The sequence below is a fragment of the Dacryopinax primogenitus genome, assembly GCF_000292625.1.
Source record: "Dacryopinax primogenitus strain DJM-731 SS1 chromosome Unknown DACRYscaffold_19, whole genome shotgun sequence".
In the NCBI taxonomy this organism is placed as follows: Eukaryota; Fungi; Basidiomycota; class Dacrymycetes; order Dacrymycetales; family Dacrymycetaceae; genus Dacryopinax; species Dacryopinax primogenitus.
Genome location: NW_024467216.1, coordinates 453,308 through 465,859, shown reverse-complemented (window position 1 = coordinate 465,859; position 12,552 = coordinate 453,308). Strand labels below are relative to the sequence as shown.

General features: G+C 49.2%; 2 protein-coding genes across 2 annotated transcripts; both read right to left on the bottom strand.

Moving 5' to 3' along the window:
• Window positions 1-579: 579 nt before the first annotated feature.
• Window positions 580-10,580, bottom strand: DACRYDRAFT_118720 (uncharacterized protein; the record flags this gene model as incomplete). Its single annotated transcript, XM_040770647.1, has 30 exons — window positions 580-1,040; window positions 1,091-1,890; window positions 1,939-2,099; window positions 2,149-2,611; window positions 2,663-2,741; window positions 2,792-3,197; window positions 3,244-3,448; window positions 3,497-3,795; window positions 3,845-3,934; window positions 3,981-4,185; window positions 4,232-4,312; window positions 4,364-4,994; window positions 5,041-5,079; window positions 5,130-5,394; window positions 5,446-5,590; window positions 5,642-5,659; window positions 5,706-5,945; window positions 5,997-6,275; window positions 6,328-6,676; window positions 6,728-7,014; window positions 7,068-7,264; window positions 7,314-7,554; window positions 7,603-7,726; window positions 7,782-8,131; window positions 8,184-8,261; window positions 8,312-8,689; window positions 8,740-9,032; window positions 9,081-10,197; window positions 10,251-10,397; window positions 10,449-10,580. The coding sequence occupies 30 exons, from the start codon at window positions 10,578-10,580 to the stop codon at window positions 752-754; spliced, it is 8,388 nt and encodes a 2,795-aa protein (XP_040625342.1). The 3' UTR covers window positions 580-751.
• Window positions 10,581-11,159: 579 nt separating this feature from the next.
• DACRYDRAFT_24501 (Metallo-hydrolase/oxidoreductase) lies at window positions 11,160-12,344 on the bottom strand. Its single transcript, XM_040773700.1, has 5 exons — window positions 12,010-12,344; window positions 11,839-11,951; window positions 11,694-11,786; window positions 11,483-11,636; window positions 11,160-11,433 (listed from the first exon to the last, which is right to left on the bottom strand). The coding sequence occupies exons 1-5, from the start codon at window positions 12,205-12,207 to the stop codon at window positions 11,224-11,226; spliced, it is 768 nt and encodes a 255-aa protein (XP_040625341.1). The 5' UTR covers window positions 12,208-12,344; the 3' UTR covers window positions 11,160-11,223.
• Between the last annotated feature and the right edge of the window lie 208 nt (window positions 12,345-12,552).

Genomic DNA, 12,552 nt, shown 5'->3' with positions numbered 1-12,552 from the left:
ACACCCCTTCTCAGCAAGATTTGAGTCTACAAGTGACCAAACCCCTGACTACACCCTCAATGGCTCACCCTGACTACCTGATATCCATACTGACTCTGCTGGCCTTGCAATATGCTACCCAAGTCCAGGTGACAGGCAACTCTGGACTACTCCCTATCTGACATCCCCTCATTTCTACTTGATTAGTAGATAGTCACCATTGAGATCCCATACCCTCCCACCAATACCTGTGCAATACTGTCAGGGTACACCCAGTACAGCATATATAGCAACCTGTGACCAATATCACTTAACCATGATATTGAGGCTCTTTTGGCCTAGTGGTAGTATTTGCAGGTGTTACCCTGACAAATACCTCCACCAACTCCCAAAGGCATGTTTTTGCCATAGAATGTCCCATGTGTGGCTGTGCAAAAACGGAGGCAATGCCTGTGAACTACTCAACTCCGCACTATCAGCTTTCCATACGAATCCTCCCTATAGACATTCAGAGGCAGTTTGGACTTTCGAACTAACTACCTAATCTATTCCTAATCTATATTACATAAGGCTATGGATAGGTCCATTCTTCCTTCCCCTGTCTTGTCATAGTCCTTTCGGACCTCATTTGGAGTGTTGTTTGGAGTGTTGTTTGGCGTGTTGTTTGGCATGTTGTTTGAAGTGTTGTTTGGAGTGTTGTTTGGAGTGCCATTCCAATGTCGAATCCAGCTTCGAAATTAGAATGTGCAGCACACAAAACAGAAGTGTGTTATTATGTAAAAGTCCGTGTCATTAAGGCGCAGTCTTCCAGGATGTTGTCAGGTGGTGCCATCATTAGTGCCGTCATACCGTAGTCCTCTAGAGCCTGCTGCAAGGTGGCGGAATTAGTCGTTTCGGCTCGTGAGTGACCATCGCCATCTGAATTAGTGCGGCCAATACTCGCAGACGACCGGTTGGATTGGCGAGCAAGGACAACAGAATAAATTGTACCCAGTGCCTCTAGAATGGATCGATTGTTGGACGTTGAAAATACGTCAGTGGTTTTCTCCAATTGGTCGAAGCTAGGTCATGATGCGTCAGAATCTTGTTGCATGGTATGAAGGTGACATACATTTGTTCAACCACCTTGGGGAACTCCTGGGATATATCGGCCAACATGTGACAGAGAATTTCTCTTTCAGAATCAGACCGAGCGCCCTTTAAAAGTGACAGAATGAAGGCGGCTGTAACCAGTGCTGTATCATGATCTTGAATACCGAGCAGGCCGAAGGACAATATCGGAGTAGCCGTGAAGTCTATGACAGGCTCGGATAGGCTCGGAGGATACCAAGCTTCACCAACTCGGGCGGTGCGGAGAAGTTGCAACATCGATTGCGGAGCAGTCGAAACCGTGGCCAACGCCAAAAAGTACCCGGCGGAATCAGGATTGAGATGAGATTCGGGCTGCAGATCTCTGTCGGTGTTCCGTGTAGCCATGAGGAGAGAGAAGAGCAAAGTCCTCGCCGCTTCTTGGGTATCTGGATTGCGGAGGGCATACATGGTGCAGTGCGCCAGGCAAATGGAGAAATAATTCTGGAACTGGAGACCAATGTTGCTTTCCAGTTTGTACCAATCGTAGTTCAACACTTTACGAGCATCTAATAAGAGCTCGGAAAGAGGCGTCGCTTCCAAATAACGACGCCGCTGGAATATGTCAAGAATTCCACGCATAAGCCCTACCAGTGGACGATACAGAGTTTTGACATCGGCCTGCATGAGCATTACTGCCAGCCAAAACAGATTTGCGGGATATCTTGACTCTTCAGGAAGGGCGGGAAGAACACGGCAAAGGCAGTCGATGATGCTTGCGAGGCATTTGTTCTTTCCTTCTGTTACGGGCTTGGTTATGATAACATCGAGAGCGTTCAAAAACTATCAAAGTGGTGAGTAGGGAGCCGTACGAAGCCCCATTATACATACCTGATGAACCAGATCGTTGTCAATGTATGGTCCGGGCACAGACACACAGGTGAGCACGATGCCAAGGATATAGTAGGAACGTGTCTGCACATATGGTGGCGAACGAAGCGCCGTACCGACCACGAGCGATGTCCATCGGGCACGCCATGCGTTCGCCTGACCTAATCAAATGAGTCAGGATGATCCAGATAAGGTCAACGAGATACACACTAGGAGATCGAGCTCCAGCCTCTGCGGCATCCAGCAAGAGACTAGTGATGCGTCTCATGGCATCTACAGGAAGTTGACCCGTACCCACTCTGACCTCCGCATTTTCCAGACCCGCAAATTTTGTCTGCACGAGGCCAAAGTCACGCAAGCAATCCGCTGATCGCAACAGGTCAAGCTGTGGTTCCAGACCCGAAGTGTCCACGCGCAATTCCTGCTTGAGATTGTATAATGCTTGAACTAAGTTCAGAGCGATACCATGAACAGAGATACGCATTTTATCAGGACCCGTCCCTGCGAGGATAGTGATGAAGTGTGAAAGTTCAGGGAAGTAGCCCACAATTTGCGTGGGGTTCTCACTCTCGGAGGTGAGGACAAGCACCAGGCGAGTGAGAATAGCGACTTCGTTCCACAGTGCATTATCAGTGAATGGGGCTGATGATCGAAATGTTACTCTGGTTAATAGCTACACAAAGGTTAGACCCCATTGTAGCACTGAGTGTTGCGCAACTCATACCTTCTGCAACTTTGCTATCGTCTTTCCTCGGGCATACGTTGAGGATAAAAGAACAAGTGTGTCCGCGAGGATATCCATTCTGAGACTGGGTGAACAAAGGGCTGCAGGGGTGGGTGTAATCACGCTCACTTCCGAGTACCAGCCAGTCCATCGACAACTGCTTTCACCACCTCGTCCACCGCAAGTCTTGCCAAGCTCTCTGATCGAGCAATGATGGACCAAATATGCCCTTGCATGGCTCCGTACACGGACTCGTAGTTGACGGTCAGCGCGATGAAATGGCCAATGCATTCTCGTAAACGCATGCTCAGCGAATCTCGGCCAGAGAAAGTATGTTGGCGTGCAGACTCCATAGCGAGGTTTTTAATGAACGGTCGCAGGTATTTCAAACAAGATATTTTCTCGACGTTGTTCAGTCGGCCGAAACTGTTGTTGAATTCTTTCAAAAAGTCGACAGCAATATGTGGCAACTTTTTAACCACGAGATCTGCGTACGAGAGAGCGGTCGCAAATGGATTTGCCGGCACGAAATAGCCTGCGAAGCCGTTTAATTTTCACTTTCCGATTAGTTAGGTACGTACTGATGGGCAGGGTATCCAGATTAAATCCCATACGGCTCACAGTGGAGCGGAGAAGACCAAGTGCAGCCAGACGTACAGAATCGTCTTTGTGACAAAGATTGACGAGTGCGACGTTCAATACAGCTGTGCCGGCATTTGAACGCCAATCGGGAGCTGTATCTTTGGCTTTGTATCCCGGAACACCTTGCTTGGCCTTTCGAATCGCCTTAACATCTTGTCAACACGTGTATGAAGAAGGGGTTTGATGAAGGACGCTTGCCCTCATAATTGCGTCACCATCTCGGGAAGAAAATTGTAATGCTTCGCCTTTCGTGCGAACGACTGTGAACACCCACTCGTCTTGCACAACCTGAGACTGAACTACATCCTCAATTTCTGCAAGGGGTAAGACCTCTACCAGACGAGCTTGAAATCCTGGAAATATTGGCTGAGCTTTGATGGTCTCGACATAAAACCTCGAGGTCGAGATGCTGATGGTACACGAATGACGTGTGTGGAAAAGAACCCAAAGGTCTACATCGGTGAACTCCAATGCCGAACTGAGATCAAGTTCTACAGCCGTGTTCAATAATCGAGATGTGAATGTCCTTGATAGGCATACCCATATCATGAAGAAACGAAGAGGCAGGAAACGTCCTCCGTAGGTCATGTACGGACATTGATGTGAATCGCAGTCGATCAAGACCAAGCCCTGCCAGGAGTCAGGGGCGCTCAGGGCATCCGCTAGTAGAACGAACCTGAAAATTCATAATATATCTTCCGCAGAAAAGCTTGCGCAACTCGATTTATGTTGATGAAGTCTACCGAACGACATCGTTGTATGACCTCGATCGGAATAAGATCAACGAAGTGCTTGATCCAACGTGATGGAATGATGGATGAATCAGTGAACGAGGTCATGTCTAGGACAAGAGAAAAATCTTCGTCGTCCTGAAGGAGTTCCTGGAAAAAATAAGAACACTGTACATGTGGGATAGAAGCAGCTCACTCGAAGAATGAGGTTGATCAACGCATCATACTCGACGACATCCGCCTGGATTTTACCCACCTGGCACAAGAAAGTTGAAGTCTTATTTGTCAAGTTAGTTATGACTTCTAACTTTACAGATGAAGGACACACATCAGGTTGCATGTGCACAAATATGTGCGCCACATGGTCGAGGTTGGCTCGCGCATACCGACGGAGGAAGCCTTGCAGTGGAGCATGTTCAGCGTAAGGAGTAGAGATGGGAGCGAGCGTTTCTGGTACGTTTTCCACCTCCAAGAACTTATCCACTAGCAGGTTCCATAATCTCTTCCCTTCGGTGAGATACAGTTGCTGCTGTTGAGGTGTAGAGGCTTGCACGTGCATTGTCAGAAGCTGCTGACCAATCGCTGTTAAGTTGCGATGAAAGAATCTATGCAGGATCAAGATATCCGTTTCATCGGCATACCGGGCAGGTATCTCGCTCCAATTCACAGGTCTTTGTCTGGGATCTGATGAGACATCGCGAATAAACTTCGAGACATATTCGATCATGTCAACCATGTAATCGTTGAGGGCATCCATCTGAGAACCTTCCTGCCGGAACCGGGCGTTGTTGGCTACACGCTGTATAATGTTCGGGATCAAGACCAAGACCCTCTGATTCCTTGTGGTCATATCGATCTCGATCCCTACCGTGCTTGGTTGCGATATTGCAGGGTTGATACAGCGAAGAAAGATGAAGCCAGCCACTGAGGCGTAAACATTGTTTGGAGAATTTTTTGCACTGCTTTTGTTTAGTTGTCGCCCATCCCGCTCACAGAAAGACCTACGCGATTGATGTGATGTGATGACACATTTCCCGAATAACACTAAATGAAAATCAGCATTTACACTTAGAGCTTGAAGGAGAAGTTCGCACTTCGGTACTCGTGAGGAGGCAGCTTCCAGGGTAGCAAGGAATACAGTTGTAATCTTCATGAGAGTTTTCGCATTCTCATTCATATCTTCTGTTTCAACCGTCTTATAACGATCAATCTCAAATCTTAAGTCCGGTGGTATTTCCTCGATTCTCTTGATGAGAGGGGTGAGCACGCGGCGAAGATATGGTGAGCTCTGATCTCTTGCAATCCTAGACAATAAACGGTTTCGCAGTGAATTGCTTCGGAAAACTTCAGCTTCGGGAGCTACAGTCTCATTAGAACCATTGCAAGAGGCCTATATGAACATAACTTCACTGGAAAGTAGTTCCTGCTCAATGAGAACTTTGGCCAGGGCTATCAAGCTCTCTTCTTGGTCGAAGATATGTAAAAGAACTGATTCTAGATCTTCGATGGCGCCGTTTGGGGTTGCTATTTCGCAAAGAGCTTGAACCCCAAGAAGCTATTTCAAATCAGCAAATGAACTGTCATAGCGAGAAATATACTGTGATACATTTGGGTCACGGAGAAACTTATGAATAATCAGCAATTTGTTGCAGACGAGTGTGGACCCGTACCTCAATCAGAACATTAGATGTGATCGTCGGTGGGAGCTCTTCCGACATTTGGAAAGTTGTACCTCTGTCCAGGGCTTCTTTGAAGATCTGTAGAAACGCACCCCGAATTCTAGAATCTACATGAAACGTCATGCCAAAGCAATGTTTGAACCCAGCTTGATGATTGACGAAAAGAAGATTGGCGAGACCGGAAAACGCTTTCTCTCTCAGAGCCTTCATATCTCTTTCTACTGCAATTGTCTACGACATTTGTCAGCCGGAAGTGTTCATTAAGACGACCACATGTCATACCTTCATATCGGTTGGGGCGACCAGTCCTATAAGCTCCACGGGCTGGCGAACGTCCAGGGAAGACACATTCCTAGGGACGTCTACGGACGCCAGCGTACGGGTGACTAGACCCATGAAGAACCTGAAATAATGATAGAATAGCCGGGACTGTTCCTGGACCCTGGATCCATCCCCTTCTGACTCTAGCACAAGGCCATCGGTAAGAATTACGATAGCTTTGAGGATAGCGTTCTCGGCGTCCTTAGCAAGACCTATGGGTACATTGTTCGGCACGCGCCCCTGAAACAGTTGTCAGAGGTTGTCACAAAAGGGACAGCATGAGGTATCTCACCGGTTGTAGATCAGTTACCCACTCGCTGAATGTGTACAAGCAAGTCTGGCGCAAATGGAAATCCTCAGCCACAGAGAGGTCCTCACAAGACAACGCGGCATCCACTAGTGAGGCAAACTGGAGTTTCCCTCTTAGAGTTTCCTCAGGTTCGCCCTCGTATGTGCTAATGAAACCGTGAAATAGGGCAAGCATGCGGCTGAAGTCGACTCGTATTGTGGATAGTTGAATCCCATCGGGGTTAACAAGGATCTTGGTCAACACTGTGGACACTTGAACCATCATGAAAAGCATGGCTTCGTCCCAGTCTGCGGCGATGGGAGCGGGGCGCTCGAAGTTCGCTATGCACAACCTAAGAGCACAAGTGAATTCGATAAAAGATCATCGCGTGCAATTGACTAACCGCTCAAGATGCATCAAAAGTTGTGGAAAGCATCGTGGATCAAGATCTGATCCCAACGCATCTCGGACGGTGTTACTGGCAAAGGGAGTCCCTCTCAACAGGATCTCACATGAAGATGCCAAAAAGGATGAAAGCATTTGCTCTGGGGTTTTACTCTGCAGGAATTGTTCCGGAAGCTCTTCACGAGGGATGAAGTCTGCAAGTGACTGCATACTACTAGGAGCGATGCAAGAGCCCGCAAATGTGGTCAGGAAAAGCAGGGTATTCTGCCAATCGAACTGCTCGTCCTGTGCCACCTTTAGCTTGCATTGATATAGTCAACTGAGGTATTCAGGCCTACCCCTGAGGAGTCCCATCTGCTTGGTGGCTTTACGCGTAACTGCGCGTTACTAGCCAGCTCCGTGGAACGAATAACCCCGGGATCGAAAGCATTAAATTTGCGATGATACTCCTGCCAGGTTGCAATATTGACTGGCCAGGGAAAGGCGATTTGACGTAAAATTGTCCTGACCCGCCTTTGTTGATAGGCTCGCCCTCCTTCACGACTTTCAGCGCGCACCCTTGCTAGAACGATGGCATTTCTCACCTATTGCGGAGTCGCCAGGGTCACTCAGTTGCTTGTACGCTGATATTCGTGATACAATGTCCGCCTCATTGAGATACAATGTCGCATCGCTCCGCGACCGTGTCAAGACCTCGCAGTCTGCCAGCAGGCTCAGACAGGAACATGCAGCAGTGCATATATCCATCATCGGAGAAACCAAACTTGCTAGCAGGGCAACTTCGACGAGGTTCAGAGCTAGGAATGTTCTGGGAGTAATTTCGGGCTAATAGAACGATTAGCACGCAGCAAGATGTCCCTTGGAGTGCCTCACAGCATTCAAATTACGGGGCAACTGCGATAACCCTAGGTGAATGGTAGACAGATAGAGGCGCTGATCGTCATAATTGTCTCGAGAGGCCAGGAGACGGTCAGACATGAGGCAGATAACGCTTGAGCTAGTAAACAGCCATAATGAGAGGCGTCCCTCTTCGCGAAATAAGATATACGCACATATTGGCATTTTCTCGATCGTGGAAAACATTCACTCCAGGTGCGACATGCATATTCATGTGAACGCCCAACTCATTCAAGAATCGAGTCACGACTACGCGCATTATATGCTGCGATGTCGTACGTAGTAGCACCTGCGAATCTAGTGTCACTCGTGTACCATTCTCCATAAGCTGTCTAGGATTGTCGCTTGAACCCAGGAAGGCTAGATCAGATCGCCAAAGACCGACGATAGCCAAAAGAAGGGCTTCCTTGTCTTCGAGATCATCAAGATCGGAGGACTTCATTCGTGGGTGGTAATGAACGAAGACACTGGCGTCGTCTTCAGCACCAGGAGGGTTAGCAAGAGCCTGAAATCCACTTTAGCTGCTGCATCTTTGACAAAATGACTCGAGAGCATACATGATATATATCTGGAAGATATTGGCTGGCAAGGTTATGAAGGGGAGAAACTGCGGGCTGGTACGGCAGACGCAATTGCTGAGGTCTCTCGTCAGTATGTGAAAGCATTGAGCACCAAAATAGCGCACCTCCACAGCTACCCGCATTAGTGCCCTAATCCCGATCATCTTCACGGCATATGCTTGCTCAGGCGCAAATAAATTTGGGAAAGCATGCTCCACTGTAAATGACGGGGAGAACCAGAACATAGCAACGATTGCATCTGCATACAAATGCGTGTCGATGGCCTCATATGCATTCCAGAAGGGCTTCGTGGGAGACGGGGGATTGAAAAGCCGGGCACGAAGTTCGTCGGCGAGCTCAGGAGCGAGCTCGTGCAAAGCAGTCACATCGTCACTGGGTGGTAGTTGTATCGCTGCGGCGCAAATGTCGATGTAACAAGCAACAGCAACTTCAGACTGCTGCGTAGGCAGATTGAGTTGTTTTGACAATGTCTCCAATAGGTTCTGTGATGACCACTGTCAATAAACAATTTCGATGAAATGCATTGCCTTACCTTCTTTGACTTTGGTTTATTGTACTGTCCAATCGTTAAGGAACGAAGACGATCTGGGCTGATAGCCAGCAGCATGCTCAGAGCGGGCAAGAAGACCTTCGGATTTAGATGTTCAACATTGAGAAGAGTGTCGAAGACGCGTTCAGGGGCACCGTCCAATCGATAATCGCCCCGAATAAGTGAAGCAAACTCCGCAGGACAAGTATTGATCCACTTCATAATAGCAGCATGAATGGCTGTTGCCATGACAAATTGAGTTGTTTTTCGCATTTGGATCAACAAGGACGCCAGATCTAACGAAACGTCAGTTCAACCCTTGGAACAGCAGCCTCGAGATTCACCATTCAAAATTTGGATCAGCCGACTCTTGTTCAGAGCGCTCAAAGACATGAGCTCGATCTCTGTCATATCGCCCCCCTCTCTCTCACGACCTTCTCCGCTCCCGACATCACGGATCTTGGCTTGAATGCGTTCGTACACAATGCTCCAGTTGGAAGCAGAAAGATGCAAGATGACTTGAGATATATAACCATATATAACAAGCCGGCATCCTTTCGAATTTGTCGCCCAAACAGGAGGAACAGGTGAAAGGAGAACGTGAACAGGAGTCGACAGGGACGGTAGAGAAGTGATTTGAGGTAAAGGGACAGCAGGCCCAGTCACACCACTAGCATGATGTGGTGGGTATCGAAATGATGAGTATGGTGAATTATTTGCAGGAGAATAATCTGCCACTCCAGGCGCTGGTGTGGATGGCGCAGAGCCAAGCGAGGCGGTCGACGGTGTCGATGGCTGATGTTGCATTCGACTAGAAGTAAATGTTGCCGTGGCTAAATGTGCAATATTGGTGGGACGATTGTATTCTATGGGCAAGGTGGAGTTCGCAGACGCCGATACAGTCGAATAAGATCCTGGAGATGACTTCCGCAGATAGGGAAGGAGGGCTAGTAAAACGTATTTGGCAACTTGCTCCGTTAGTTGTGGAGTATCGGACGTGTGAGAGTACGGAGTCGTTGAAGTCGTTGACGAGATATCTCGGAGGGCAGATGTGGGAGACTGAAGAGCTGAGGGAGACCAAGTATAAGTAGCTTGAATAGGGGATGCCGTTGCTGATTGCACGGCTGCCAATGAGTTGCCGGAAGATGACGTCGCCTGGCGAGTGCGTTCACCATCCTCGTCCAAACTTCGTAGTCTGGGTGGAGGACTGTGAACCATTCGCCCCGAATGCAGATCAGCCTGGGAGCTGGCTGTCGATGAGGATGCTTGGCGCATGCGATCTTCCCGGGTGGACCAGTTTGCTCCCCGTGTCGAGCGTGCACCATCGGCGGTGTGTTGCTGCCATTTGTATGCGATAGAAGCAGATAGGACCTTCAGCACAAACAGTTGGGATTGCAAAACTACCAATGGTGGATAACGAGACTCGGGATCACTTGATGAGCCCAACGGTGGGGAGGTACCCTGGAGAATGATAATTAAGCTGCTATCACCCGGAATGGGAGGGGGAGGCGCACCGCGTTCAACTCATCCAACAAGCTCGCCAACGCCCAAGCGACACCGTCTAATCTGAATTTGGCGAGCTGCACAATAGATGCAACTGTCTGACCCAATGCATCGTCCGCTTCTAGCATTGCAAGTGTTCTTTTCGAGTGTATGGGCAACTACCAGTCATGCATCAGGGTGGTGACTGTTCTGCGTAAGGCTGGACATACCTCTCCTTTTAGTCGCATTATGAGCGAAGTGAGCACACGGTCGTGCGGCGTGGAGGACCGGAGAGAGGTGTACGAAATCGCAGGTTTTAGCCATGAGCTGTCGGTACTTTTCGTGTCGGACGTCGAGTTCATCGTGTGGTCGTCAGACGTTGTTGTCGTATGCTGAACGGACTCGCGGTGTGTGTGCTGCTGGTAAGGCGGGCGTCGTCGCATGAAGGGGAGGCCACCTCGAGTGATAGAAAGAGAATGGGACAGCCCGGATCGATGGGCTTCGGGCCTGTTCGAGGACGACGACATCAGGGCGACGACGCTGCTCAGAAGTGGGAGGAAGCCGTTCTGCTTCTCGACACCAATGGTCCCGCCGGCGCGTCCATCGGGGTTCCCGGTCCCTTTTCTTAAGGAATCACACGCGTGGCGCAGAACAGTACTTCTTTAGATTCTAGCGTATCTGCTACAACTTCTATGGTTTCTACGCAACGGACAGCTCGCCAGCACCTAAAAGAGGCGTCTCGCTCTAATGCAAACTATGTGGCCACTCACGCGGTATGCGTGATCGCTGGCATATGGGATCTTGTAATTCATCAGCTGGCGCATCGATATCCTTTCCATCACCATCATCTTCGGCTTCCGATGCAGATACTAGGAGATTTATATAGGCACATTGGGATTACCCATTCTCAAGAAACCCTTAAGATAGATGTCATCTCCATTCCAGTTTTCTTACATCGTAATACACCATGTGCAGGACGTCAACCCGATAATCTGATTCCCGATCTCAGCCCCTGAAGGAGTTCTTCATCTCACGAAGCTTCCTCATCATCGTGACTTTATCGGTCTCGCCCGTGGCCTTCTGAACCTCCGTACTGCCAAGACGCATGAAGACGTTCCATGACTTCTCATCGCCAATCGTCGACTTCCCGCAGGTCATCTCCTGGGTCTTGACGAGGTTGTCTAGCTTTCCAAATGCCGGATTTTCAGGTTCGATCTAGTGCGAAAATCAGCACGGAGATAACCCATGATGAACGATGGCGCACATGCTTGCCAAACTTCATAGACGAATTAGTGTACTCGTGGCCATTGTAGACGATGGTCTGATCCGGCAGGGTTCCCAAGTAGCTCAACGCCTTGTGCATTTCCTCTGCATTGCCCTCAAAGAAGCGACCGCACCCCGCCTGGAAGAGTGTGTCACTAGCATGACGTAAGCGATGTGACATCGGACACCGGACACAAGCAACCTGCACTTACCCCGTGAAGACAAGGCCAGCTTGCTCAGGCTTTGACTTGGACGTAGCATAGTAGCAGATGGAGTCCTGAGTATGACAGGGCGTAGCCAAGCATCTGAAAGAGGGGCGTAAATACGGGTCCAAAACCTCGGGCAAGCGATGCGCACTTGACACTAATATCCTCGCCAACAGAAAACTCATCGCCATCGGCGACCTTCTTCGTCAACGCTGGCACAGCAGTTGAACCGCCAAACACGGGGACACCGGGATACTCGCGGACCTATAGTTAGATGCGATCAGCCCGCGGCTCCCTCTCATGTGGAGGATAGATGACGCACATACTCCAGGTTGCCCCCCGAGTGGTCGTGATGATGGTGAGTGGTCAACACGCTCTCGATTTCAACACCCTCCTTCTGAGCATATCTAGCGACTTTGCTAACATCATAAGGATCCACCACGGCCGCTCTCTTGGTCGCCTCATCAATCAACAGGTAAGCATAATTGTCCGCCTGGTTGGGCACAGGCACGACACGCATTGTTCTGAGAGCTTCGGTAGTAAAAGATCGGTAATTGTCGAGTGACGGATGTGTGAGAGGGACACGGTAGGTCAACGGTAGATGCCCAAGGATGACCGACAGTCGCCGAAGGAACATACGAGGGAGCTTGCTGGCCTGATTGCTGCCTAACAGCAAGCTCACAATGGCCGATTCGGTGGAGGGCACGTAGAGGTAACGTGACATGACGTCGCTCGACCAATGGCCGGCTTCTTAATTCACCCTCTTCGAACGAGACGTAATTGAATATATCTATGTGTGTGTGGAGATTACAAAACTATCCGTAACCTTGATAAATATAAGAGGGTCTATGGTAAAATCTGCTCT

Excerpts from the sequence above, each read along its gene's own strand:
- DACRYDRAFT_24501 (XM_040773700.1), bottom strand. The coding sequence starts at position 12,207 with ATGCGTGTCGTGCCTGTGCCCAACCAGGCGGACAATTATGCTTACCTG. Across the intron at positions 11,952-12,009 it reads CGGGGGGCAACCTGGAGTAT|GTCCGCGAGTATCCCGGTGT; the intron begins GTGCGTCATCTA and ends ATCTAACTATAG. Across the intron at positions 11,434-11,482 it reads CTATGAAGTTTGGCAAGCAT|ATCGAACCTGAAAATCCGGC; the intron begins GTGCGCCATCGT and ends TTTTCGCACTAG.